We start from the raw sequence: 27,300 nt of genomic DNA on the forward strand, positions 1-27,300 counted from the left end.
CCATGTCTGCCTGCATACCACCATGTCCCATCATGATAATGGACTAAACTCCTGAAACTGTCAGCCACCCCAATTAAGTGCTTTCCTTTATAAGAGTTGCTGTGGTCATGGTGTCTCTTCACAGCAATAGAAACCTTGACTATGATTGTTGAGTAGACAAATGATATATGTTATAATCATGAAGATATTTTTCCCAGGGGTGAGGCTTATCCACTGAATTCTAGATGTGATGACACCAGCGATTTTCCCAAATACGGGGAACTCTGCTGCATGAATTCATGGTAGCTGTGGACTTTATTCATACTCTCCTTTGAAAATAAAGGATGTAATCTACTTATTTTAATTTCTCCACCCCATTGTAAACAAAGGACTTTTTGCTTATGGCTAAAAATATCCAAATAACCACTGTATTGTTATTTTTCAAATTTAAAAACGCTTATTTACTTATTTTTCAGGAGACATTTTATTACAAGTGAAGGAAAATGAGTTCCCCAGAAGCAGGCACAGTGGCTCCGGTATCCACAGAACCAGACACCATGGCTCCAGTGTTCCCCAGAAGCAGGCACGGTGGCTCCGGTATCCCCAGAACCAGACACCATGACTCCAGTGTTCCCCAGAACATGGGAGGGGGAGAAGGATGGGAAGTACAAGGCCCTCCTTGGCTACATAGCAAGGTTTGAGACACCGGTGAATCATCTTGCTGACCCTGGTATATTCCTTATCTATCCAAGTCTTTTGCTTCTCTGTGTGGTGGTATCGTGTTCCCCATATACTGTAGACCCTAATAAATTTATCTGGGGTCAGAGACAGAACAGCCACTAGATACAAAGGCTAGAAAATGGTGGCACTCACACCTTTAATCCTAGCATTCCAGAGGCAGAAATTCATCTGTTCAAGGATACAGCCAAGCATGGTGATTCACGCCTTTAATCCCAGGGAGTGATGATAGAAAGCAGAAAGGTATATAAGGCGTGAGGATCAGAAACTAGAAGCATTTGGCTGGTTAAGCATTTGGCTGGTTAAGCTTTCAGGCTTTCAAGCAGCAGTTCAGCTGAGATTCATTTGGATATGAGGACTCAGAGGCTTCCAGTCTGAGGAAACAGGATCAGCTGAGGAACTGGCAAGATGAGGTGGCTGTGGCTTGTTCTGTTTCTCTGATCACTCAGCATTCACCCCAATACCTGGCCTTGGGTTTGCTTTTATTAATAAGTACCTTTAAGATTCATGCTACATCTTTGCTCTCTTTTCTTGGATCAGGCTCCCATGACAGAATTCTACCTACTTGGTTCCCACAAGATCTAATTTCTTTTGAGGCTCGTTCAATAAAACACCATGAATTTTTTCCCAGTGACCTCAACATTCAAGCTATGCAGAAATTGTTATCATTAAGCATAAAAGAAATTCAGAGGTTCATGGGAAAAATGGCAACTTGTTTCATCATAACCATTTTATAAAGGGTTAAAAACCTCAGGATGGCAGGACAACCAGCTTCACTAGGAGAGAGCCATGCAGTGATTTCTGGCATGTGATGAATGTTCAAAGAGTCAGCTTAATGTTGTCATTGAAAACAGGGCAGCATCTGTGGGGTATGGTCCATGGTGATGTTACAGTTGCTGCTAATAGAGTGTTGGGTTGGGAACTGGCACCAATGTGAACCATTATGGAAATACTAGATCTCTTTACTGTGACTAGGCATAACACCACCATCCTGTAGATTCACACGGTACATTTATGATCAACATGTGGTGATCCATTCTAACCTTCATACCTGTTTTGTGATTTAAAAAAATTTAGTATGTGAACAGATTTAGAATCCAGGAAAAAGTTATGCTTAATGGTGCATACTTGTTATCTGAGCACTGAGAGCAGAGGCAGGAGGAATTCCAGGCTAGCCTACACTACAAAGCAACACTGTATAAGAAAAAAACACCTGGTTGTGGTGGTGCTCGCCTTTGATGCCAGGGCGTGGGAGGTAGAGGCAGGCAGACCTCTGAATTCAAGACCAGCTTGATCTACAGAGAGTTCCAGGATGGCCAGAGCTACACAGAGAAACCCTGTCTCGAAAAACAAAGAAAGGAAGAAAGACGGAGGGAGGGAGGGAGGGAGGGAGGGAGGGAGGGAGAGAGAGAGAGAGAGAGAGAGAGAGAGAGAGAGAGAGAGAGAGAGAGAGAGAGAGAGAGAGAAAGAAAGAAAGAAAGAAAGAAAGAAAGAAAGAAAGAAAGAAAGAAAGAAAGAAAGAAAGAAAGAAAGAGAGAGAGAGAAAGAAAAAGAAAATACAAGAGCTGGAGAGGCCACTCAGCACTTAAGGGCACTAGCTGTTCTTGCAGAGGACCAAATTCAGTTCCCAACACCTGTGAGGGCAGCTTCTGATCGTCTGTAACTCCAGTCCAGGGGATCCAACAACTCTTCGGATCTGACACTAATACACACACATCACTTAAAATAACAACAAAATCTTAAAGTCCAAGATGTCTTGCAAGTGTGAAGGTCTCACATCCTTGACAGTGGTAGTTTTAACCTAGTGTTTATTGACAGATGCCTGATGTACACATTTGATTACCTCTTCCCTTTTGTTGAGACTTTGTAACATGGCTGAGGGTCAAAATAGGCTGTTCTTCTGTGTGTAGAGGAAGAAGCTGAGTACTACTGTTTTCCTGAAGATTTCCTTTTTAAAAAATTACCGTTGTGAGCCTATGCAGGTTAAGCAGGCATTTTACTACTGAGTTGAGCCACCAGTCCTGAAAATTTTTTGACATCTAGGAAGATGTCAGTCTAGGAAGAACTGGAAATTTCTCAAGCTGGTGGATACCACAGGTTTGAACTCCTAGAAATAAAAGGCAAAGCTCCGAGTTCTCCATTTGATGGATGGAGAATGGGAAGTACAGCCTACTAAGATGCCAGGATGTGCATTGGCAGAGAACCTGTCTCTTTAATTTTTAATAGTTAATTAACTTTTAATAACTTCACTTCTCCACCCTATTGTTTAATATAAGTGACTGATGTAAAAGAATTGAAAGAATGTAAATGACCTGAACTCAACAGATAGGTTTTACTGAATTAAATGTTTGATCTTTGAGAGCACACACGCGTTCTACGGAACTGTCACTCTCTTCCTGTGTGAACGAACACTGGAGGGAGGAGCTGACGCCACCGACTGGTGGGAGTAAATGGAGCTGCTCGGAAGAAAGCCTTTGCTTCCAAAACGGAGGGAGATGGCAGGCGTTGTCTGCACGGGTTATCTCAGCACTGAGAGGCGAAGGGACAGGACTGTGCGGGTTTACAGCTTGCCTGGGCAACACAGAGTACCCTTAATAGAGTGGAAAAGTGGTGACAGGAGGGAACCGGAAATTGAACAAAACAGACAAAAAAAAAAAAACCAGCCGCACAGGCGTTGAACAAGTTGAAAGCCGCAATGCAGAGGTGTCTTCATCCCGTGAAAGGACTGGTAGGGTGGCCCGGTCGTGTCGGCCCGGCAACGGCGCCTTCAGGATTCCAACAGCGCGTGTCCCCCGGACCCCTGCTCTGCGTGCCCTGAGAGACGCACCAACCTTCGACTGCTGAGCTGTGGAGACGTTTTGCTTCCGTGCTTCCGTGGGGAGGGGGGGACATGAACACAGAGCCCACGGGAATTAGGGAGGAAGGAAGCACGGCCACCCGTCTCCACCGCCAGCGCACGGGGCTGCTCCGATTTACCGCGATCGGAGCTCCAGGGCAGAGGGGGCGGGGCTCCTGTGCGTCATAAGGCAGCGCCGGAAGCTGACGAGCAGCGCCGGTAGCGATTCTGCTTCTGAAGACCGGAAGGAGGGTTTGCGTGCACAGAGAAGCTTCTCTGAGCTGCCGAGGTAAGAGATCGGCGGCTGAGGACTTTGGACGTAGACTGGGGGCAAAAACTGGAGAGACACTTGGTTTTAGAAAGTTCCCGGGTGGCACACGCCTGCCCTTGAGCGCTTGGGAAGCAGAGGCCGGAGACTGCCGCCTTCAACACACACCTTGACTTTGAGGTTAGCTTAGGCTATAAAGTGAGTTCCGGGCCAACCTGAGCTACAAAGTGAAGATTCTCCCCAAGACCAAATCCGTAAATAAGTAATTAACGAGCAGCCCCCCCCCCCCCGTGGAATTAGTGTCGGGAGAGGCTTTGATGGCGTCGCTGCCCCCAGCTCACGTCTGAATCCCTTTGCTTCTTAGGAGTGGGGTGATACTGGGCTCACAAACCCGTTCTTCGCCTCAGTTTCTTCGTGTGTAGAGAGTGATCCCCTCCAGGGTCTTGAAGAGTGGAGTAAACATTCATAACGTATTTAATGTTGAGAATGTGTTTCATCGTTCAGACCCAGCCCACAGTTTGGGGGGAAGTACAAATAAGGAATTATGATTTTATTCCCTGCTGTAATACTAGGGTTGGATCTTCGAGCCTCTGCATATTGGGCAAACATTCTGTTCCCGAATTTTTCTCTTCGGCCCAGGAATCAGGACCTTGCATAGCTTCTGGGAAAATGGGGCCTGGTAGGTTTTGTGCAAAGGCCCTGTAATTCAGTCTTTGACTCTGATTTCAGGCACTAACAATGGACACTCAGAAAGACGTTCAGCCCCCAAAGCAGCAGCCGATGATATATATTTGTGGAGGTAAGATTAACATTTAAGTAAGAACGTTTTACTTAAACTTTCCTTACATGAGTACTAATCTTTAAAGTTACAAGTGGAGCATTTTAGCCGGGCAGTGGTGATGCACGCCTTTAACCCCCGCACTCGGGGCCCAGAGACAAGCGGATCTCTGTGAGTTCCAGTGGAGCACGTTAGCAGTCATTAATTTAAAAATACCTCATTAGGATTCGTCTGTTGTTTTGTTTTGTTTTTCGAGACAGGGTTTCTCTGTGTAGCTTTACGCCTTTCCTGGAACTCACTTTGTAGCCCAGGCTGGCCTCGAACTCACAGAGATCCGCCTGCCTCTGCCTCCGAGTGCTGGGATTAAAGGCGTGCGCCACCACCGCCGGTCTTTTCATCAGGACCAGGTGCAGTACCGACAGCTCTTGTTTTTCCCTCCGTGGTCTGTTTAGTAATAAACAGGCACTTGGCTGCCTCGGGTGCTCTGGCTCGCTCCTGAAGAAATCCCTGGTTATATTCGCTTCCCTGTAGTGTTTCTCTTTCAGGCATTGAATAAACATGTTTTATTTCCTAGAGTGTCACACCGAAAATGAAATAAAGTCCAGGGATCCAATCAGATGCAGAGAATGTGGATACAGAATAATGTACAAGAAGAGGACTAAAAGATGTATCCTTTTGACTGTTCTTTCTAAATGTAAGGGGGAAATAATATTTAGGTTGATAAAAACTAAGTTCTGATAAAAGTAGTAATAACTTTTGGATTATTTATTTTTAAGCAGATTGAACATGGATTTATTAAGGAAGAGTAAGAAAGAACTGAGAATGTAGGAGGCTCCAAAGGAGGTATATCTAGATTAATTATGGTAATAGGATTTATTTTTCCCTAAACTTGGGGTAGAGGCAGGCAGAGCTTTTTGAGTTCCATGCAAGCCAGAGCTGCTTAGTGAGACCCAGTCTCACTGTAGATTTTTTTTTTTAATTTTTAAAGTAAACATGATTAGCACTTTCGTGTGTCTTTCATTATGGGCTCTAAGTAATTAAAAAACTAGTTGATTTGGGTTTACATAAATATTTTTATTTTTTCAGGAATTCTTTGTTTTTAGAAGTAGTCATTCTTGGCTGGGCGTTGGTGGCGCACGCCTTTAATCTCAGCACTCGGGAGGCAGAGGCAGGAGGATCTCTGTGAGTTCGAGGCCAGCCTGGGCTACCAAGTGAGCTCCAGGAAAGGCGCAAAGCTACACAGAGAAACCCTGTCTCGAAAAACCAAAAAAAAAAAAAAAAAAAAAAAAAAAGAAGTAGTCATTCTTGATTGTTATGTATGGATAATCTGAAGTATGCAAGAAGAAATTAGTGGAGACTAGCGAGCCCTACAAATAGTCCAAATACAGAAAGCAAATTGTTTCACAGTAACTGACATGAACTCTTAAACGTCATCATCAAGTGTTTCAGTGTTTTTGAATGATTTTTATTACCTTTTAAAATTTATATTATTTTGTATCATGGAGATGAACTAATGAAATGGAAGTTGTGTACTTTATTCTTTAGATAATGTCTGATTGCCATAGTGAAGTTCACTTTTGTTCATCTTATATTAAATAGCAAGCTTGGTGCAGAGGTGGTTACTTGGAAGCCTTAGTATTACACATTTTTTTTTTTTTTTTTTTTTTGAGACAGGGTTTCTCTGTGTAGCTTTGCACCTTTCCTGGAACTCACTCTGTAGACCAGGCTGGCCTCGAACTCACAGAGATCCGCCTGGGTCTGCCTCCTGAGTGCTGGGATTAAAGGCGTACGCTGCGACCACCACCCGGCCAGTATTACACAATTTTAAGTACTGTTCAGAATCCTTAACTGGGTTCCACAGTGGTGGTCTTTGATGCTCGATGAAGAGTGGGATTCCAGAGTGTCTTCATTCATACATCTGCCCCACTGATGTTTCTTGCAGCTGTTGACTTAGCTTACTTATGACTACAACTGTAAACCTATGGTTTCAGTTTAGAAATGTGATTGTATTCTGATACTTTGTATAAAGGAATTTTTGGTTTAGCATACGGCTTTTAATTTATTGTGCTCTTAATCTCTCACGCAATGAAGATGAAAATTGTTTCCCCAAACCACACTTTTATTCAGTCTTGTTAAAAAGTAGCGTTTCAGGCCATCAAGCCGGTGCTTGCCACCTCGCCAGGTGACCTGAGTTCAGGCCCTGGAACCACATGGTGGGAAGAGAACTAACTTCTGGAGCTTGTCCGTCCTCTGACCTCCGCGTGCGCACCAAGACTTGAGCATACACAGAGAAAAGAAAGAAAGAAATAAAATTTAAATAAATTTATCTAAATAAATAAATTTAAAAATTCTAAGTGCTGTTTTTGAGAACCCTTTTTGAATGGGCTGAAGAAATAAGTTCTTTGGAAACCATAATACTTTGTTTACAACTGTAAACTATCCAGAATACCATTGTACTTGCTGTCTGTAAGATTGTAAAAAGTCAAAAGTAATATAAAAAATTAAAGCGAACAGAATAAAAGGGACAGCTGGGCCTGAGGGCTGACTCAGGAGTTAAGACACTTACTGTGCCTTCAGAGCCCCTGATTCTGTTCTCAGCACCCTCGTTGAGTATCTCCCAACAGCCCGTTACTCCGGTCCAGGGGATCTGACACTGCCTTCTGGGTATCTCATACATGCATGCATACACTTTGAAATGATGTTTTAAAAAGAGGACTACGGGTGTAATAACAAATGTTTCCTCACATTTACAGGTACACATAGCCCTCAGACCACAAAATGAATTCTGGGAGCTGGGGGTTGTGGAGCCTGTCTGTGATCCCAGTGCTTGGGAGGTGGAGGCAGGTTCATTTAGAAGTCAAGGTCATCTTTGGCTACACAGCTAGTTTGAGGCCAAGTGACTGCCAGAGCAGAGTGCTCCACCAGAGTTCTTTCTTTCTTTCTCCAGCCCTCAGTTTTCTTTTACTTGTGTCTCACTAAGTTGGCCTTGCAATCCTCCTGCCTCAGTCTCCTCCAGAGCTGGGAGTACAGACCTGCCCTCTGGAGACCTGCCCTCTGGAGACGCGCAGTAAATAGAGCGCCCAGAGCAGCCCCATGAGCCGCTGTGTGACCCCAGCGGGCCTTGCTTTACACCTTGGTTTACCGGTTGCAGTTCGTCCTCTTCTGAGGACCTTACTTGCCCACGGTGTTTTTCAGATCGTTTTGACCTTTTTCAGTTCCGCATAGATTGTACTAGCCAGAAGAAAGCGTTACATGTAAAAAGAGAATTACAAAGCCCACAGAATGACAGCCATTCTCCAGATTGTTACAGAGTCTTTCAGCTGAAGTCCTTGGTGTGGAAGTTCAGGTGGTGGCTTGAGCCTCACTTTGTGGCTGGAACGAGGTGTGATGTCTTCAAACACCTGGAGCATATGATGCTGTTTCCACAACTGGAGTCTTCATCTATAAGCATGCATCGTTCTGAATCATTCATTCTTTATGCCCGCAATGGGCGCTGCCAGCAGACTTGTCTGTACTTAAAGAGTATATCTTGATTTGATAAAGAGTATTATCAAATTCTGTTACCGGCTGGGCGCACACGGGCTGCTTCATTCATCTATTTTAACGAGTCTGAAATGTATTTGAAATGGAAGTAAATTTCTCCACAAATGATCTCTAGTGTTGCATTCATCTGAGTTGCTTAAGCCTTAATCATATTTGTATCTCCAGCACACAGTGGGGTGCCTTGCTCGTCGCCAAGCTCTTTGGGGAATGTGGGCTCCGTGAAGAGGGAAATTTGCCTTTCATATATTCTTGTTAAAGGACAGTAGGTAAATAAGCGTAGGGTGCGGCGCCAAGTCTGGAATTTTAATCAAGGTTTACAGTTACGAAGGAATAAACGCCACTCAGCAGGAGTGCAGCATAGAAACGTTTTACCTCAGTAAAACACTGAAGCCAAAGGGAAGGAAGGGCAAGTCTGGCCCTCAATTCTGGTCCTGGGGAGGGCAGACGTGGGCTGGGGCCGGCGAGGCCAATCAGCGGGTGGACGGCCTGGTAGCCAGTGGCGGCGGAGGGCTCAGTCTCCGCCCAGCTGCGTCTCAGTCGGTCGCGGTGTCGCTAGCTGGGCGCAGGGTGAGAGCCAGGTGAGCACCCTCGGGGCGGGGACGAAGCGGGGACCGCACCCGCACACCCGCACACCCGCACTGGACTGGAGCGTGCTGGACGGACTGCTAACTGCTTCGACCCGGGGGACCACAGCCCACGCCGAGGGAAGGACTCCCGACGCAGGCGCTTGCAGGTGGGTTGGAGAGCGAGCTGCTGGGCGCCTCCTAGACCGTTTCCCCGGCCTGTGGGTCCTGGAAACTGTTGCCATGGCAGGGGGATGCCAGTTCCCGTTTCTGGCAGCAGAGGGCGCCCGGCCACCTCGGTGGGAGAGTTGGGCTTTTCCCGTTACTAGGGTTACCACGAAACGCTGCAGATGGAGAAATACGGGAAGTGGACGTTTAGCAGGATGATGGAGAATAAATCAAATCCAGCCAAGATCAAGCTTTAGAGACTTAAGACTGCCAAGAAATGTGGAAAAATTCTCTAGAGAATACATAAACCACCATTTGGAAGCTGAGAATTAACTTGAGTAATATATATTGAGGCAAGGTCTCGTGGAGCTCAACTTGACTGTGTTAGTAGCTGAGGATGATCTTGAACTCCTGGCTCTCCCAAGTGCTGGCATTATGCCAGGCCCAGCTAACATGCAGTAATCTTTTGTTGTTGGTTTTTTGTTGTCTTGTTTTTTGGTTTGTTTGTTTGTTTTGAGACACAGGGTTTCTCTGTGTAACAGTCCTGGCTGTCCTGGAACTCGCTTTGTAGACCAGACTGGCCTCAAACTCACAGAGATCCGCACGCCTCTGCCTCCGGAGTGCTGGAGTGCTGGGATTGAAGGCCTGGCATACGGTAATCTTAGGAAAATGTATCCTATGGGGGGAAAAGCAGGACAACTCTCAAAAGATTCTCAGATTTTAGAATAGTGTTCAGAATGAAATTTTCTTGGTTAGGTAAGAGATGGCTCTATCATGTTTTTTTCAATGTATTTTATTCCAATAAAAATTCCAATGATTATGGGATATTTCCACTCAAGATAATGTGTTTTAATCCTGTTAGATGCTCAGTTCTCTCCCACAAAAGGTTTACCAGCCCTTTTGAAATTTTCTCTCAAGAAAACATTCTGTTTTGCACACATCAATGAAAGTTCTTCATGCTTCGCTGGTTAAGAGCACTGTTGTGCTTCCAGAGGACCACAGTTCAGTTCCCAGCACCCACATCAGGTAGTGCATAATGGTGTGCAACTCCAGCACCAAGGGCTGGTGCTTTCTTTTGACCTCAGTGGCTCGAGTGTGTGCGCATGCCCACACACACACACGTAAAATTCTTCAAGTTTTCCCCCAATTCCTTTTAGATCTTCAGATTATCCTTGTGATGGAATGCATTCTTCGTTCTTAGCCTAGAGGTGAGTTATGAAAGCTACAGTCTAATTAATTCCTTGGCTGGCTCTTATTCCAAAGTTGAAGAACTGTTATCTGTATTCTATCCCTAACCAAAGCCAGCAGCAATATGGAAGAGAAGTCTACATACCCTCCCTCTGTAAACCACACTCCCAGGGAGCAGTAATGCTAAAAAAAAAAAAGCTTCTGTGAATTAGACCTCTGCTACTTGATCAACAGTAGGTTTAGAGGCAGAGCCAAGCAGATCTCTGAGGTCGAGGCCAGACTGGTCTACAGAGCAAGATCCAGGACAGGCACCAAAACTATACAGAGAAACCCTGTCTCAAGAAACCAAAACCAAACCAAAACACAAAACAAAACAAAAAAACCGCAAACAAACAAACCAAAACAAAAAACCCAGTAGGTTTAAGTGCAGTGGCTTTAAAAAGAGAGGAACTTTGGCAGTGGTGCCCAGCACCCCTAAGAAATGTATTTCCCTTTGCAAACATGCATTTGTATGTGTAGACGTGAAATAGAAAATTTTATAAAACTAATGTTACATGGTACATAGGTTTTCTTTTTATTATTTTTAAGTGGTGGGGGAGGACTAAAATGTAAGTGAGGCCCCATGCCTTGCTATAGGCGAGTGCTGTAGCACTGAGTGGTATTCTAGTCTCTCTCTCTCTCTCTCTCTCTCTCTCTCTCTCTCTCTCTCTCTCTCTCTCAACAGTTCACTAACTACTAGTAGAATTTTCTGGAGAATACCTAAATCTAAATAAATTACAACATTGTTTCATCCAAACGTGTGACTCCTTCAGAATTGATGGAGTCCAGCACGCAATGTGCTGTGTCTTCTCTCTTAGCTTCTGGTCAGTCTCTGCGGGAGTAACTGCATGCAGACAGTCCAGCCAATAGGCGGGCAGCACAGCTGCGTCAGGACAGCAAACAGGAGTATGAGGACAGAGTTCCAGCCACTGCTGAACAAAGCTGGAGTGATTCAGAACACACACATGAGTTCGCCTTTTCCATCATTTTCATGTATAATATACCTCCAGTAGAAAAGCTAGCATTTTTTAATTGTCACAGGTTTAAGGATTCTACACAGAAAAAAAAAAAAAGTACTTAGCAGAACTTAAAGGATCTTGTGAATCTTGATTAATGTGTTTTTTATTACATGCTGTGACTGAACTATTGCTGCAGAAATGTGTGATCCATGCTGTTTGTGCTGGTCAGTTGTTTTTTTGTTTGTTTGTTTTTGCCAACTTGACACAACTGGGGTCATCTATGTAAGGATCACAGCTCGGATGGAAAGGTGTCCTGGCAGCTGGAAGCCAAGGAACACCATAAAGTCACACCATACAGCAAACCTCAAAAACCAAGAGAGTGGCTACCTCTGCTCCAGAAAGACAAGGCAGCAAACTGAACAGGATACAAGGTTTATATAGAGTTTCTTGGGAAGGGGGTGGAACTTTTCATGGTGGAGCTTTCCAGGGTGGAGATTGGTGGGATTCCATGTCCAGAGATTGGGCTTTTTGCTCTGCAGGGTGGGGCCAGGGGTGAGCAGTTAGGGCAGTTAGAGTGTTCTGTGGGTGGAACCTGGCAGTTAAGGGGGGGCAGGGGGAACTGGCCACTCCTGTGCAGGGTGGGGGCAGGGCACAGCAGTTAGGGAAGCTAGAGTATTCTGTGGGTGGAACCTGGACCACTCGAGTGGTTTGAGGGTCTTACATTCCCCCTTTTGTTTATTATTAATAAACAGGTCACAGGAAAGGGGGCAATGTTATCATTAGACTAAATCAGGGTGTTGAGGTTCTTTGGGCAATCTTGATCTTCATCAGCAGGATGTAACCCAGTACTGCAGGTCTCTGGCTCTGTAGCCAGGAGATGGTAATCCTGTAATAGTAACTGGTTAAAAGTCTGGTTAGAAATCTCTTGGATCTGCTGTTGAAGAAATCTAGACAAGAAGTTTATAAGGCAGGGTGCAACTAGCAGGATTGGGAAAAGAAGGAGAAGAGGGGTGAGAAGGGCAGCACCCAGTTTCTTATTGGACTATCAGTGACCCACTGGCCAGAGGCATCAAGATGTTTCTTATGTTTTGAAGGTCTGTCTGAAGTTGTCCGATCTTATCTTTTATAGGATTGCTAAGGGCAGCCTACATCTGGCCAACATCGATGGTGATCTCTAGTTTGATCATAGAGAAAGAAGGAATAGGGGACAGGTATTTCAGAAGTCGATTTATGTATCACAGGGATAAGCATCTCCTTTTGGCAACCTGCTGGTGAGCAATCTCCAGACCCCACCGTACAAGTGGTCTGGTTGAACCATTAAGTATAGATTTAACAATGGCATAGAGGGGAAAGAAATCTGAAACAATTTCCATCATCCTAAGTCACTTTCTTACACCTTCAGAACTTTCACGAACATGACACTTTAATACACTTTCTTATACCTTCAGAACTTTCATTTACATAACACTTTCTTATACCTTCAAAACTTACATCAGCTTTCACATGCTCAGACAATGCTTTCTTAGACCCTCAGAACTGAAGTTTCCTCGGTGCTTTCTAAGTTTTCACATTGTCAGACCTTTATAACATCTGTACGTTCCTGTATGAGTACATGAATGTGCAGCTTTTTTTAAATGTGCAGCTTTAATACCTTATTAAACAAGCATTGTTTTTTTTTAATTCTATCATAAACCCTGTTTTTATGATTCTTTGTTTTCAGGACAGGAATTATCGCACAAGAATAAACATGCATAGGTGATAAACCCCAGTGAAGGAGAGATGGATAGGGGAGGTTAGGGGACTGAATCAGCCTTTGACAATCTGATATAGAGTAATTCCTGACCTTATTATGACTGGCTGTTGACTAAAGGTGAGAGTCTCTTGAACAATAAACATCCCTATGTAAGAGCTACTCCAGATAGGTGTAGGCAAAAGAAATAGAGGAGAAAGCAAGTTTAGAGATAAGAGAATTTGGAATAATTTGTTTGTGCAGTGGCAGAAATTGCCATAGTTTAAAATCAAGAATGCCAATTTTGGCCGTCTGAACTGTACTAAGGCCAGAGAGAAGCTTTAGTAAAATTGGAGTCCGTGGAGGAAGAGGGGAAGGGTTGCCAAGTGAACTCCACTGCAGGGAGTTTCTATCAGCTCCAAGTGGGAGCTGAGAGGAAGGACAAGGGCGCAGAGGCCCAGGTGGGCTTAAGGAAGCTGTGGGGCTTACTTAGCAGGCAGCTCCTAGGAGGAGGAGGCCAGGAAACAGGGATGGTCCAATACTTGCCCACATGGTAAGCCTTAGAGGGTGTAGCAGGTTCCAGGAGCCAATGAGAGGACATTTACCAAGTAGGCAAGGAGAGATGGATGGTTAGAGCAGGTGGAGGAAGAAGCAGCTGAAGAATTTGGAACCAAGCATGATGGGTAGCAGAAGCCAGCAGAAAATGGTCTGCACACATCTTAAGGGTCAAATCGGCAACTTGAGTGGTTTTGAAATGTTAAGACATGGGCACTAGGGGCTGAAGGGGAACTACTGCTGAGGTGCTAAGTCGGAGATCCTGAGCCAAGCGGTAGGTTCCATTGGCTTTAATAACTGCAAGGATGGGGGTATTAAAGCGAGAAGTGGGGAGCAGAAGATTCTTTCTTAGGTCAGAGATGAGAGGCTTAAGTCCCCTGAGGCTTTGGAAAGAAAATGGGTATTGAGCCTGGGTTATATATTTGGTGGGGTTTTGTAGTTGAATGATAAGGGGTGTGATGTTTGGCTATAGAGGGTTTTAGGTGTCCCATACCTAGGGATCTACCTGAGAGGTTGGTAAGAGAAGAGGTGTGTCAGATTGTGTGGTTTGGAGGAGGAGGAGGAGGAGGAAGGGAATGGCTAGTGAGCCTGGGGTCAAGCGGATGGGGGGAGCAAAAGAAATAGAGGTTCCCACTTTGGCCAGGAGGTCCTTTCCCAGCAAGAGGAAAGGACAGGTTGGCACCATTAGGAAGGAATGGGTAGGAGAATACCTCTCAAGATACCGCTAAGTGCTGGGGTTTTGTGAGCCTGGTAAGGCTGTCTCCTTACTCCAATATACAAGAATGAGAAGAAGAGGTGGGTCCCCAGAACTCCATCAGGACTGAAGAAGTGGGCCCAGTGTTCAGAAGAAAGGACATGAATCGCCCTGATACTGTGGTAACTATGTGAGACTCCCTGTCGGAGAGGTCAGTCATCAGGCCATCAGGCCAAGGGAGCCCAGGGCCCCGCTCACTCATTCATGGCCAGACCAAGGAGGTCAGATGAAGGACGATCTGGGCTTGATGTCTTCATGCCGCAAGGAACATGGGGGCAATCAACACCTCAATGGCCTTCTTGATGGCACCTTGGACATTGGGTGGTTTACGAGGGTTCAGACAGGTCCAAGCCCAGTGACCCTCCTGATCACATTTGAAACAAGGACATCGAGGTTCTCGGGCTTTAGGAGACCAGGGCACCTGGGCTTTTGCTTTGGTCAGCTGAGAGGCCTAAGCCATCATCAGGTATTTTTGTTTGGGGGTTTTTCCTCTCTCCCATGGTACACCTTGAAGGCACAGTGAAGACTTCTGCCTGTGGAGTCAGGGGTCCTCTCCTTAGATGTTTGAGTTTGACCCTAATATCAGGGAAATTCTGAGAGAGGTAGGTCATAAGGAGTTGTTTCTGATCCGGGGGTCTCAGGATCCAGATTGGGATACTGCAAGAGGGCCTCTGTAAGGCGGTGTAGGAATTGAGATGGGTTTTCATCCTTTTCCTGGATGACCCTTTGGACTTTTTTATAATTTACCACCTTAAGGGTGGCCTTGTGGATACCGGCCAGGAGGCAAGTTATAAATCGATTCCTAGCTAGGACGACTCCTGGGGTACTGTAATCCCATTCGGGGTCTTCGTCAGAGAATGCAGTAGCCTGGTCCCAGACTCGCCTATGCTCCTCTGGGAGAAGATTGTTGGCAAGAGTCATATAAACATCATGCAACATACCAACATCTAATATTGGGTAATATATTGGATATACAGTTGGTTTTCATAGAGCAAGGTCTCATGTGATAGTGGAGAGTGCTCTGCCTCACTGCCACATTCTCAGCCCTGACTGGGTGGGCAGCCTGTTGCTGAGGAGGGAGAAAGGGAAAGTGTAGAAAGAGAAGGGACCACTGGTTGAGGCTGATAAGGGGAAGGTTCACTAGTGTGATAGAAAATAGTGGAGGAATTATTTGTTTTGGGCTTCACAGCCAGGAGTTGTTTCCTCCTTGGTTGGTTTATCCTAAATGGCATCACACCACATGGTTCCTTTAAGATTACCTAAGTATAGATTTTTAACTATTAACCCCAGTGTTACTGATTTTTCAGACTTGTGACCTTACTCAATATGCTTACAGATCTTTGAGGCAAGATTTATACCTTAGCAAAAGTTTCAGAGAAAAAACAAAAGCGTATGTGAGGAGCAGCAATGGTGCCCACTGCAGAGTCTGTCCTCTGTTTTGTTTGCTCCCTTTCTGTCACATGGCAGGTGGCTCGCCTGATTACAGCTCCAAGGGTGGGGGAGTGTGGTCAGGTGACGAGGGCCATCTGTACATAGCCTTAAAGACTGTGGCTGGGGGTACCTCCGCTTCCAAGAGCACTAGAGGGGTGCCAGACTCAGGGAAACATTTACACTGACCGAAGGGAAACTTACCTAATTGATTCTGGTGGATGGGGTGCTGAGCGGTCAGTGAGCCAGGTGAGTCTGTGGCAGGTGGGCCGGAGATGAGGGATGGGGTCCCAGTGCAGCTTAGACCATGGGGAAATGCAGGCACTAGGAGAGCCTGAGTCTGTCACCAAATGTAAACAACGCAGCTGGGATGGAAAGGTATCCTGGCAGCTGGAAGTCAAGGAACACCACAAAGTCACACCACACAGCAAACCTCACACAAGAGATTTATTGGGAGGGAAAAACCCAGAAGGGTGGCTGCCTCTGCTCCAGAAAGACACAGCAGCAAACTGAACAGGACAGAGGGCTTATATAGAGCTTCTTGGGGAGGGGGTGGAACTCTTCAGGGTGGAGATTGTGGGATTCCACGTCCAGAGATTGGGCTTTTTGCTCTACAGGGTTAGGCCAGGGTCCAGCATTTAGGGCAGTTAGAGTGTTCTGTGGGTGGAACCTGGCAGTTAGAAGCCCTCGGGGGAGGGGCCTGGCCACTTGAGTGGTTTGAAGGGCTTACAGTCTAGGAAGAGGGAATTGAAATTAAGGAACTGCCTTCATCAGATTGGCCAGTGTGGGGACATTTTTGATGAATGATTGACGTTGGAGGACCCACCCCCTGGGGGTGGTCCTGGGAGGTGAGGGGGTAGCTGAACTGGAGCCATGGGGGTGAGCCAGGGAGCAGTGTTCCTACAGGGCCTCCGCCCTCTCCTCCTGCCCTGACTGTCACCCCTCAGTGATGGCCTGGGAGGGAGCCGGAAGATGGAGTTAACCCTTTCATTCCCAAGTGGCTCTCAGTCATGGAGTTTGTCACAGCAGCAGAAAGCAATCTGGTTCTGGTTTTTGGTCACAGTACCCCTCCCCCAGTCTCTGTTAGTGTGAAGGTTTTATGACAGACACATTTTGTAAATTTGAAAATTTTTTCAGATATTGAATGCCATTTATGTATTTATTTTGAGACAGGGTCTCACTGTGTAGCCTTGGCTGGCCTAGAGCTCTCTATGAAGACCAAGCTGGCCTAGAACTCATAGAGACCTACCTGCTCCCAAGTGCTGGGATTAGAGGCATGAGCCACCACACTTGGCCCTGCCTTATTTTTATTTTTATTTTTTTTAATTCTTCAGATTTTTAAGTTTGAGGAAAGCGCTGAAGAGGCTTTTTAAAGTAAACTGTTATTTTATGGACGTAGGTGTTTCACCTGCGTGTGTGTTTGTGTGCCACACATACCTTGTGCCCACAGAGGCCAGAGGAGAGCTCCAGATCACCTGAACGGAGTTACTGTAAGCACGGCGGAGGTGCTGGGAATCACACCCAGGCCCTCGGTGCTTGGCCACTGAACCAGCTTTCCAGCCCCACACTCCAAGTTTTAAGACACAGACTGTTACATGTCAAGCTGTTAAAACACACGAGTTCCTTGCAGGAGGCTTTGACACCTGTCTGTGCAGTGGGGTTAAGAAGACTTTGGCTCTGTCTGTGGCAGCTTCATTTCATGGCAGAGGCACATAGTTTATTTCATCATGAAAGTCTTCCAATTTGATTGTTTTATAAAGCATACTTTATGCACCCAAACCTGTCCAGCCGTTCTGTTCCAGTCTTGTTTAAGGTGAAGACTGAGAACACATGCCTGAAGAATAGTTACCTCAGCTGATGTTCACAGTTGTTATCAGAGAGAGGTTCAAGACAGCCTTCCTCTTTGGGAAAAAAATCACTCCGCCCCTTGTCCTCTGGGAGCACTCCACAATCCCGGCTACCCAAACTGAGCTGAATTATTGTACATATTAGATCACACCTTGTTGTTTGGATTCTAATGGCTCCCTCAGGGGAGGGGGTGAGAAGGCATGGCATCAATGGCACAGACACCAGGAGTCAGTTGAAAGCAAATAATGAACTCATTTATTCAATAACAGGGAAGGCCTTATATACCCTCCTCCCAGCACCCAGTCTGTGTGGTTGTCCCTCATTGGCTGGGCATGATCAGGAACTCTGACATTGATCAGGAACTCTGACAGTGACCAGGCACTCTGACAGCTCCTGTTGCTAGGCCCTCAGGCAGACTCCAGGTTGGCTCATAAGGAGTATGTTGTGTGCATGCCTTGGCAACTGATCTGAGCCAATTTCCTCAACCCTGGGCCTGTCCTGCTACAACACCTATTTTCTTATACTGTGTTTCAGCCATGACTGCTAAGGACTGCCCATCATTGTGGGGCTTTGGAACAACAAAGACATTTAAAATTCCCGTTGAGCATTTGGATTTCAAGTATATTGAAAAATGTTCAGACGTGAAACACCTGGAAAAAATTCTTTGTGTGCTGAGGTAAGCATTTAAAAAATAATTTCATGCTTCAGCATGCCAGTTTTAATTATGCAATTGCCCTTTATTGTGAAGTATTAGAGAATTTTCAAATACTGGGGTTGTTATGTGGGTTCCATATTAGTTTTATACTGTGGTTCTGGAGGGTTCTGACCACATGGACTTCCCACATGGACTTAGGCTGGTTTGGCTCCAGGGGGTTCTCTTCTTGTTTCCTCTGAATTGTGGAAGAAGAGGTAATGCAGCCGTGTGGGGAAGGTGTGACAGCAAGTGTGACTCACTGCTGCCTGGCCCCAGGGAAGAGATGGCTGGGGAGGCCTGAAACCGGAAGTTACCAGAGCCCCATGCGGTGCTGTCCAACTGTGTGCGAGCGTCCCAGGTGTGGTGGTTAAAATGCAGGTTTAAGGGCCTGGTTCCCAGCCATTGCACTTCAGAGAGCCCGAGGGGGAATGTGCTGTTGACAGTGCAACTGATTGTTCTGGGGGGTTCGGAGTCTGCGTCCAGAGCCACTGCCCCGTGGACTGCCGGCCCCCGTGGACTGCCGGCCCCGTGGACTGCCGGCCCCCGTGGACTGCCGGGCCCGTGGACTGCCGGCCCCGTGGACCCCGTGGCTGCCGCCCCCGTGGCTGCCGACCCCGTGGACTGCCGGCCCCCGTGGACTGCCGGCCCCCGTGGACTGCCGCCCGTGGACCCCGTGGGCTGCCGGCCCCCGTGGCTGCCGGCCCCGTGGAGTGCCGGCCCCGTGGACTGCCGGCCCCCGTGGACTGCCGGCCCCGTGGACTGCCGGCCCCGTGGACTGCCGGCCCCTTGCCAGGACATGGTCGCGGTGCTCGGCTCTTCCCTGGTTCTTGCTGCTTTCTCTGACCCTCTTTTCTTCAAAAACACAGATTTATTTATTTTATTTTATATGTATGTCTGCATATAGTATGTGCACCACATGCATGCCATGCCCAAGGAGGCCAGATAACTTCATTAACTTTCTAGGGAAGGAATTCTGTTTCTTACATGTTTCACTTTAGGGGAGTTTTGTCTAAGCTGTTTCTCTGCCATTTTCTCCTCATACATTAAAAAAAAAAGTGCTAGCCAGGTGTGGTGGCGCACGCCTTTAATCCCAGGGGAGGCAGAGGCAGGCGGATCTCTGTGAGTTCCAGGCCAGCCTGGTCTACAGAGCGAGTTCCAGGAAAGGCACAAAGCTACACAGAGAAACCCTGTCTCGAAAAACCAAAACAAACAAACAAAAAGTGACAAGGGCTGGGGACATTTTAGAATACTTGCCTAGTATTCGTGAGGTCCTGGGTTTGATTTACATCAATGGAATTTGGTGTCAAATGTTGCAATTCCAGCACTAGGAATGTGAGCCCAGAAGGATTAGACATCTATGGTCATCCTCAACCACACAGGGAGTTAGAAATCAGCCTGGGCTATATGAGACCCTGACTCAAACTGAGATATATATCTTTTTAAACAGAAACTCCTTGAAAAGGAAGCCTATATTACCTCTCAGCTTGTCTCTAATATTGAATTTCCAATGTGTTTTGAAATTGCTTTGTGCATGAAGTGAACACATATGTTAGGTAGGATTCAACTTAAAATGTGTTGTTTTATGCATATGGGTGTTGTGCCTACCTGTGTTGTGTATACCTGTGCTCTGTGTGCACACGGCAGCCACAGAGGTCAGAAGAGGGTGGAGGCTGTCAGATAACCTGGAACTAGAGTGGCTAAGCTGTGAGCTGCGTGTGGGAATAAGTCTCAGGTCCTCCGGAAGAGCAGCTGGAGCTCTCGACTGCCAAGCTCTCTCTCCAGCCCCCATGTCAGCCTTTGATGCACGTGATGCACACTGTTTCCTTGGAATCCTCACCCTGCGTGTGCTGTAGATCTGCTGGATTCCGATGCCAGCCCTGCACAGCCTTTGAAATCAAAGTACCGGGGGTCCCAGAGAACCCAGTTTGCAAACCAGCAGTCTAGAGGTCTCTAGAAGATGCCAATCTAACATTATAAGTGCTCTTTAAGGTCCGGTGAAGAAGGCTACTATCCTGAACTCATGGAATTTTGTGAAAAGCGCCTCATGGGCTTGGCTCCTGAAAGTCGAGCTCTGAGGAAAGACAAGCCTGCAGCAACCGCGTCCAGCTTTACAGCAGAGGAGTGGGAAAGAATCGACAGCGATATAAAGGTGAGCGCGGACCGGTTCCGGGCAGTGTGTGCACCACTGGAAGCCTGGCCTTCTTCCTTTCAGTGGTGACTAGTTAGAAAGTAGTGGGGGCATCTTGATTCTAGTTAAATGTTGTGAGTGTGTGTGTGTGAGTGCATTCTAAATTTCTGTATCATGTCCAGCCACAATCCAATCACCATCCATATCTTTATATAAAGATACCTGGGCTGGGAGTGGTGCGGCCACCCTAATCCTGGCACTTGGGAGGCGGAGACTAGAGGATCAGGAAGAGCTCAACCTTGGTCACATAGTGAGCTGGAAGTCAATCCTGACTACACAAGACTGTCAAAAAAACAAAAGCAGAAGTCCTGATGGTTGGCTGTGGGTTTTTTTACTTTCTTGATTTCCCTTGGATGTCTGGTTGAGGATGGCTCTGAGCTCCTAAGCTCCGGCTTCTGCTTTGTGAGAGCAGGGATCACAGGCTCATGTCTCCACACCAGGTTCCGCTTTGTCGTGATGGTAGTGTTTCTATACTAAACCCTGAAATCCGGCAGTGACCGTCCTTAATTCTGTTGTCTTAGTTAGGGTCACTGTTGCTGTGATGAAGCATCATGGTCAGCAACTCGGGGAGGAAAGGGTTATTCAGCGTCACAGTTGTCACTGAAGGAAGTCTGGACAGGAACCTGAGGCAGGAGCTGAGCAGGGGCCGTGGAGGGTGCTGCTCACTGGCTTGCTCCCCATGGCTTATTCAGTCTCATAGCACCTAGAACAGTTTCTGGGGCAACCCTCCCCCATCAGTCACTAATTAAGAAAATTCTCTACAGTCTTGCCTGTACCCCGATCTTATGGAGCATTTTCTAAACTGAGGCTCCTGCTCTCAGATGACTGTAGCTTGTGTCAAGTTGACATAAAACTGACCAGCTCACCTGTTCTTTTTGCTAGCTGTTTTGCTTCATTTAGGGCCTTTGCTTGTCAGTTTTTATACTTGTCAGTTTTTATGCAATAAATGTGCTTCTGTTTGGATCGAACTCTTGCATCTTCTTATTGTTGCCCAGGCTGGCCTCAGATCGAGGTCTCTTACCTGTGTGTCTCAAGTGCTGGGGTTGTATGCTGCCACACTTGCTTTGTGAGTCAGTTTTAGAAGAACTAACATGAACTAACATCTTGTTTTGCTCTGTTTTTTCTTGAGACAGGGTCTTTCTATGTCTCCCTGGCTGGCTTGTAACACACTATGTTGACTTGATTGGCCTTGAACTCACAGATCCACCCGGGACTAAAGGTGTCCTCCATCACGTCTGTCTTAGAACAGGATCTTAACAATATTGAGGCTTCCATTCAGGAACACTGTACAGTTTTCCATTCCTTTAGCTCTGCACACGGGTCTGCTCCCCCCCCCCTTACAGATGAACTGGGCCTCTCTCTCACCATTCAGTCTAACGGTAGCTTTAGATTTTATGTAGGTACCTTTGCCAGACTAGGGACTCCCCTGAGCCTTGGTTCATTTTGTTACTGTTGTTTGTTTTGTTTTGAGATAGGGTCTTTCTATGAGGCCTTGGCTGTCCTGGGACTTTCTGTGTAGACCAGGCTGGCCTTGAACTCAAATATTCCCCCTCCTCTGCCTTTTGAGTACTGGGATTAGAGGCATGCGCCATCACACTCTGCCTGATCCTTGTTCAATAAGAATTTTTTTCATAAGTGTGTTTTAAATTTTGTAAAACAAGTCTTTTCAACATTTATTGAGTTGATAATATGGTTTTATTTGTAGTTTCTTAATATGATTTAATAAGATATGTAGACATCCTATACACACAAGTGTGTGTGTTTGCACGCATGTGTGCGCACGCACACACATGCACATATGCGCACTGATGCTAGGGATTGAGTCTAGAGGCCTTCCATTTTCTTAGTATAAGATTTACCAGGCTGGAGATATTGCTCAGTGGTTAAGATCACTGGCTGTTCTTCCTGAAGACCTGGATTCAATTCTCAGCAACCACATGGCAGCTCACAACTGTCTGTAACTCCAAGATTTGATACCTTTATACAGACATACATGCAGGCAAAACACCAATGCACATAAAGTAAAAATAAATTATTAAAAAAAGATTTATCACTGAGGTGCATCCACAGCCCAGATATTCTTTAATTTTATACAGTAATGTCTTAATAGTTTTTCAGTATATACTTTTTGCATTTTTTATTAAATTTTATTCCTATTTCCTATTTCCTTGCTATTATTTATCTTGTCACCTCACTATGAAATTTGTCATGAGATACAAATAACATTAAATTCATCGTTTTAACTTTCTTTTAGATACTGGAGATAAAATCCAAACTTTATACGCTCTAAGAAAAGTGAGCCAGATTGCAGCCATTTTAAACATTTTATCGCTGTCATCGACAGTTCAGAAGTGTTGAGCATATTCTGAGTATATTCACATTCTTGCACACCCACTCTCCAGAATGCTTTCAATGTGCAAAGAAGAAGCTCTTTGCTTATCAAACAATAGGTCTCTATTTCCCCTGCTCCCAGCCACGGCCAACTGCTTTCTGTTCCTGTTTGACTACTCCAGATAGTTTGCGTTAGTGGAATTTCAGTTTCTTGTTTGTGTATTTACTTTGTGTGTGCATGCATGTGTGTAACACGTGTGTATATATGGGTACATGCACCTCTGTGTGTGTCCTCAGAGGCCAGAGGAGGGTGGCATTGAGAGTCCTGCACTGTCATGCTCTGCCTTGTTCCTTTGAGGCAGGATCTCTCCCTAAACCTGGAGCTTGCATGTCTTATGTTCTTGCTTTTGCTGGCACCCATGGCCTTCCTGTTTCCACTCCCAACGTTGCTAGGCTACAGGTGTCCAGGAGACCACTCCTGGCTTGTTATGTGAATCTTGGGATCTGAACCCATTCCCTCATGGTTGTGTACCAAGTGCTCTTAGCCATAGAGCCACCTTTCCAGTCCCGGAATTTAAAATTTAGTTGCATATGAGTTTATAATTATCAAATTGATCTTTAGAGATTAACTGTCTATCTGTGTTCTTGTTAAATTCATAGATTGGTTCTGAGGCTTTTTTTGTAGATGCATTGAATTTCATTTTTTGTTTTGATACACTGGAGCTTCTACTTGCTACTTTCCTAGTGGGGTCCAGTGTAGCTACTGTGTGCTTGTTTGTTTATTTATACTTGCCATATTTTAAGATTACATTTATTTATGTGTGTGTGTGTGTGTGTGTGTGTGTGTGTGTGTGTGTGTATAAGAGAGAGCTATCACAAATTGTTTTTGAATGTACCACTCTGGCAGAGAAAATGGCTCAGTAGCTAAAAGCACTTGGCACCCAAGTCTGATGACTTGAGTCACCCCCAGAGCCCTGTAAAAGGCTGAATGCAGTGGTGCGCATCTGTAATCCCCGCACCTGGGAGGTGGCCTTAGCCGGAAGGTCTAGGGCCAGCCAGGCTGGAGCGTGCGGTGCCCCCAGAGGAGAGAGTCTCCCCAACTGTAGCGTGTGCACACCTCCCCTCCCTCCCCTTCTCTTCTCCCCTTGAGCTCAGAGATCCACCTGCCTCTGCCCCCCCCCCCTCGCCGCGTGCTGGGACTAAAGGCGTGCGCCACCACCGCCCGGGCCCCTCTGCAGCTTTTTTATTTTACTATTTTGTAAGTAGCACTTTCTGCGCATCGTCCACATTTTATAGGGCAAACAGCTTATCATGCGTTGTGGACGCTGCTTTCCTTTTTTATCCTCCGCTCCCTGAGCTGTCTCCTCATGACCCTTCCTTTCTTCTTGGTCTTCATCGAGTGTTTTAGTTCTTGTCTGTCTGTCTGTCATCCTCTCTGGGGCGTGTGTCTCTGTAGTCACATGTGTCACATCCATGTGGGAGCACGACATTACCTCAGCTGTCTCCACCTTATTTGGGGACAGAATCGCTCTGAACCCGGCCTGCCTTACTGGCTGTGCTGGGCTGGCCAGGCCTGGGACGCTCCAGTTCTGCCCTCCCGGTGAGGGAAGTACAGGTGCAGGCCACCTCGCCCGGTCCTCGCGCTGTGTGGCCAGCCCTGTGCCCGTCAGGCCATCCACCTCCCCTTCACCCCTTTCTCTGTCACTTTTTTTTTTTTTTTTTTTTTTTTTTTTTCGAGACAGGGTTTCTTTGCGTAGTTTTGATGCCTGTCCCGGATCTCGCTCTCCGTCACTTTTATAATGTTCTCCTACTCCTTTATAGTCCTCGGTTTCCATTTTAACTCTGCACTGTGGCTCTTCTGTTTCTCGTCAGGCCTCCTTTCCAACCACTCTTCTTCCTGCACGGACCGCACAGGTAATATACTGTGTTATTCAATTCCAATGTCTTCAAATCTTTGCCAAATATTAAAGCTGTCAATATATATTTTCTGAATAATCAATAAGAAGAATCTCACTGACACTAGGGAAATCTCCTAAGTTTTCCTGGGCACCTGTGAACTGGTAACTCAGTTCAGTGCCCACTACTTAGGCTCTACCGTGTGAGCCATGTATGGGGGTGCATGCCCAACTTCCAGCATTTGGGGGGAGAGCAGGAGAGCGAAGAGCTCAGGGCCACCTTTAGCTACATCGTTTAAGGCCAGCCTGGGCTACATGAGACCCCCAAAAGATAAAAGTAAGATAGGCAATAGCTACATAGACATTCTTTAAAATTTTTATTTCATCCACCCATCATCTCTCTATCTCTCTCTGTGTGTGTGTGTGTGTGTGTGTGTGTGTGTGTGTGTTTGTGCACACGGACCACATGTGTGGAGGTCAGAGGACAACTTTTGGGGAGCAGTTCTCCTCTACCATCTTCATCCTGAGGATTGAATTCATGTCATTCATCTGGTAAACAAGTTCCTTTGGCCACTGAGCCATCCCACCGTCTCAAGTACTCTTTTTGTGTTGTTGTTGTTGTTATTATTATTATTACATGTAGAGAAAGCAAGAGAGTGAGAGAGAATGTGTATGTACGGGGTGTGGGTCAGAGGACAACTTGCAGGAATCAGTTTTCTTCTTCCACTGTGTCGTAGGGTTTCTGTTGCTGTGAAGAGACACTATGAGCATGGCAACTCTTATAAAGGAAGACATTTAATTAGGGTGGCTTACAGTTCCAGAGGTTCAGTCTGTTATCATGACGGGGAGCATGGCAGCAGGCAGGCAGACATGGTGCTGGAGGAGTAGCTGAGAGTCCTACAGCTTGCGGGCAACAGGAAGTTAACTGAGACACTGGGCAGTATCCTGAGCATAGGAAACCTCAAAGCCTGCCCCCACAGTGACACACTTCCTCCAACAAGGCCACACCCTCTCCAACAAAGCCACACCTCCTAATAGTGCCACTCCCTATGGGGGCCAATTACATTCAAACTGCCACACACCTTATGTCCTGAAGTTGAACTCAAGTGGTTCAGACTCAGCTGCAAGCACCATTAATGGCTGAGCCATCCAGTGCCCGCCCCCAAATATTCTCAATGAGACTCAACTACGCACTGAAAAGAGTTAGTGACATACGTTTTGTATCAAGGGTATTTATAGCAAGTAAAAAGGAAGGACTTCCAGAGAGAGTGACGTGGAACTGAGAACACTCTTCACAGTCCTCCTAATGGTGGTCAAGCTTCGAACTCTACAGTTGCCTTCTGCTCCATCCTTCTCAGAGTTGGGTGTCCGAAATCAAAAGAGAGGAAAACACAAGGCACTTCCATGACCCCGAAACACAACCGGGAGGGGAAGATCATTTGCCTCCAGTTCGTGGCTCTGACAGCTGCCCTCACAGAGGCAAGGTAGGCCCTTCTGGTTTGTGGGGTCGGGGTGTTGACAGGGGAAGGGTGGTGGCTGTGGCTTACAGGGACCTCGGTCTGGCCAGAGTAAACCCCTGTGATGTAAGTGTGCAGGGTTTCCCTCTTCTGGTAACTCCTGGTTCCTCCTCCTCCTCCTCTCTTTTCCTCTCATTCCTCCCCCCTTTCTCTTTCTTTTTTATTTTTGGTGTGGTACTGGAGTTTACTTGGGACCCCACACTCGGCGAGGACTGTGCCCCTGAGCTCTGCACCTCTTTTATTTTTATTTTGAGACAGTGTCTCCCTCGGTGTTCTGGGCTGGCCTTGAACTTGTGACCCTCCTTCCTTACCTTCCTGAATAGCTGGGATTACAGGTTTGTGCCTTCAGTTCCGGCTGCCCTCTTGTGTAACTAGATCTGATGGGTTGGTGATGGGAACAAAGCTATCTTTTCTCAAGGCTGGCGTTTGGGGTCAACAGCTTTCATCTTTTCCCTTTGCTGCTGCTCTGGCCAGTTTTTAAGAGCAGGAAAGACGTGGCTCAGTGTTTGGGACTTTCAGAGAACACTTGTGCCTGTCTGGTAGAGGTGCGGTGACTGTCACCGTGTAAGTCAGCTGACTGCACATGAGCAGGAGCACACACAGTTTAAGCATGTGGAGATGGCCCTTCGCTCCTTAGTGTGCGTGCTTCTCGGTTTCCATTCTTTTGTAGGTGGTCCCTATTTGGTCTTGCAAATCACCCCTTTTTAACTCAAGGGTCACAAAGAAAGGGTCTGTTGGAGGTTCAAGTCCCTCTTGTCCACTTAAAGTCAATCTAGGCTTTTAACACCGGATCACCTTGCTATTTCTGACAGGATGACTACCCAAGGCTTTCCATTTTGTGTTCTTGTTATTCTTGTGTTTTGTTGTTGTTAACTTACATTTATTTATTTATTTATTTATTTATTTATTTATTTATTTTTATTTTATTTTATTTTTTTGATGATGGTCTTCCTATGTAGCCCTGACTGGCCTGGAACTTAATATGTAGACCAGGCTGTTCTCAAATTCACAGGAAATCTGCCTGCCTCTGCCTCCCAAATGCTGGGATTAAAGGTGTGCACCATCATGCCTGGCTATCTATCTTTTATCTTGTACACACACACACACACACACACACACACACACACACACACACACACACGTTTGGGGACATGCTTATGCCACAGTATGCATGTGCAGGTCAGATCTGGCAGGGTGGGTTCTTTCCTTCTACCTTACAGATTCGGGAGACTGAGCTCAGATCTTTAGGCTTGGCAGCAAGCACATTTACCCACTGAGCCATCTAACTGGCCCCTCATTTTT

The 27,300-nt window shown here is 46.3% G+C and overlaps 2 protein-coding genes across 2 annotated transcripts in view; both read left to right on the forward strand.

Moving 5' to 3' along the window:
• Positions 1 to 3,859: 3,859 nt before the first annotated feature.
• Polr2k (RNA polymerase II, I and III subunit K) lies at positions 3,860 to 6,647 on the forward strand. The gene is made up of 4 exons (XM_028884484.2): positions 3,860 to 4,001; positions 4,551 to 4,620; positions 5,174 to 5,266; positions 6,461 to 6,647. Exons 2-4 carry the CDS (start codon positions 4,560 to 4,562, stop codon positions 6,481 to 6,483), a joined length of 177 nt encoding a protein of 58 aa, XP_028740317.1. The 5' UTR covers positions 3,860 to 4,001; positions 4,551 to 4,559; the 3' UTR covers positions 6,484 to 6,647.
• A 1,705-nt stretch (positions 6,648 to 8,352) lies between these two features.
• The window catches only part of Spag1 (sperm associated antigen 1), a 67,127-nt gene continuing 48,179 nt past the window's right edge, over positions 8,353 to 27,300 (forward strand). The window contains 4 exon segments of the mRNA XM_028884485.2: positions 8,353 to 8,875; positions 17,908 to 18,049; positions 20,057 to 20,216; positions 25,840 to 25,965. Coding sequence (XP_028740318.1) covers positions 17,910 to 18,049; positions 20,057 to 20,216; positions 25,840 to 25,965 — 426 coding nt within the window. The 5' untranslated portion in view covers positions 8,353 to 8,875; positions 17,908 to 17,909.

Source organism: Peromyscus leucopus, chromosome 20, assembly GCF_004664715.2.
Source record: "Peromyscus leucopus breed LL Stock chromosome 20, UCI_PerLeu_2.1, whole genome shotgun sequence".
NCBI lineage: Eukaryota > Metazoa > Chordata > Mammalia > Rodentia > Cricetidae > Peromyscus > Peromyscus leucopus.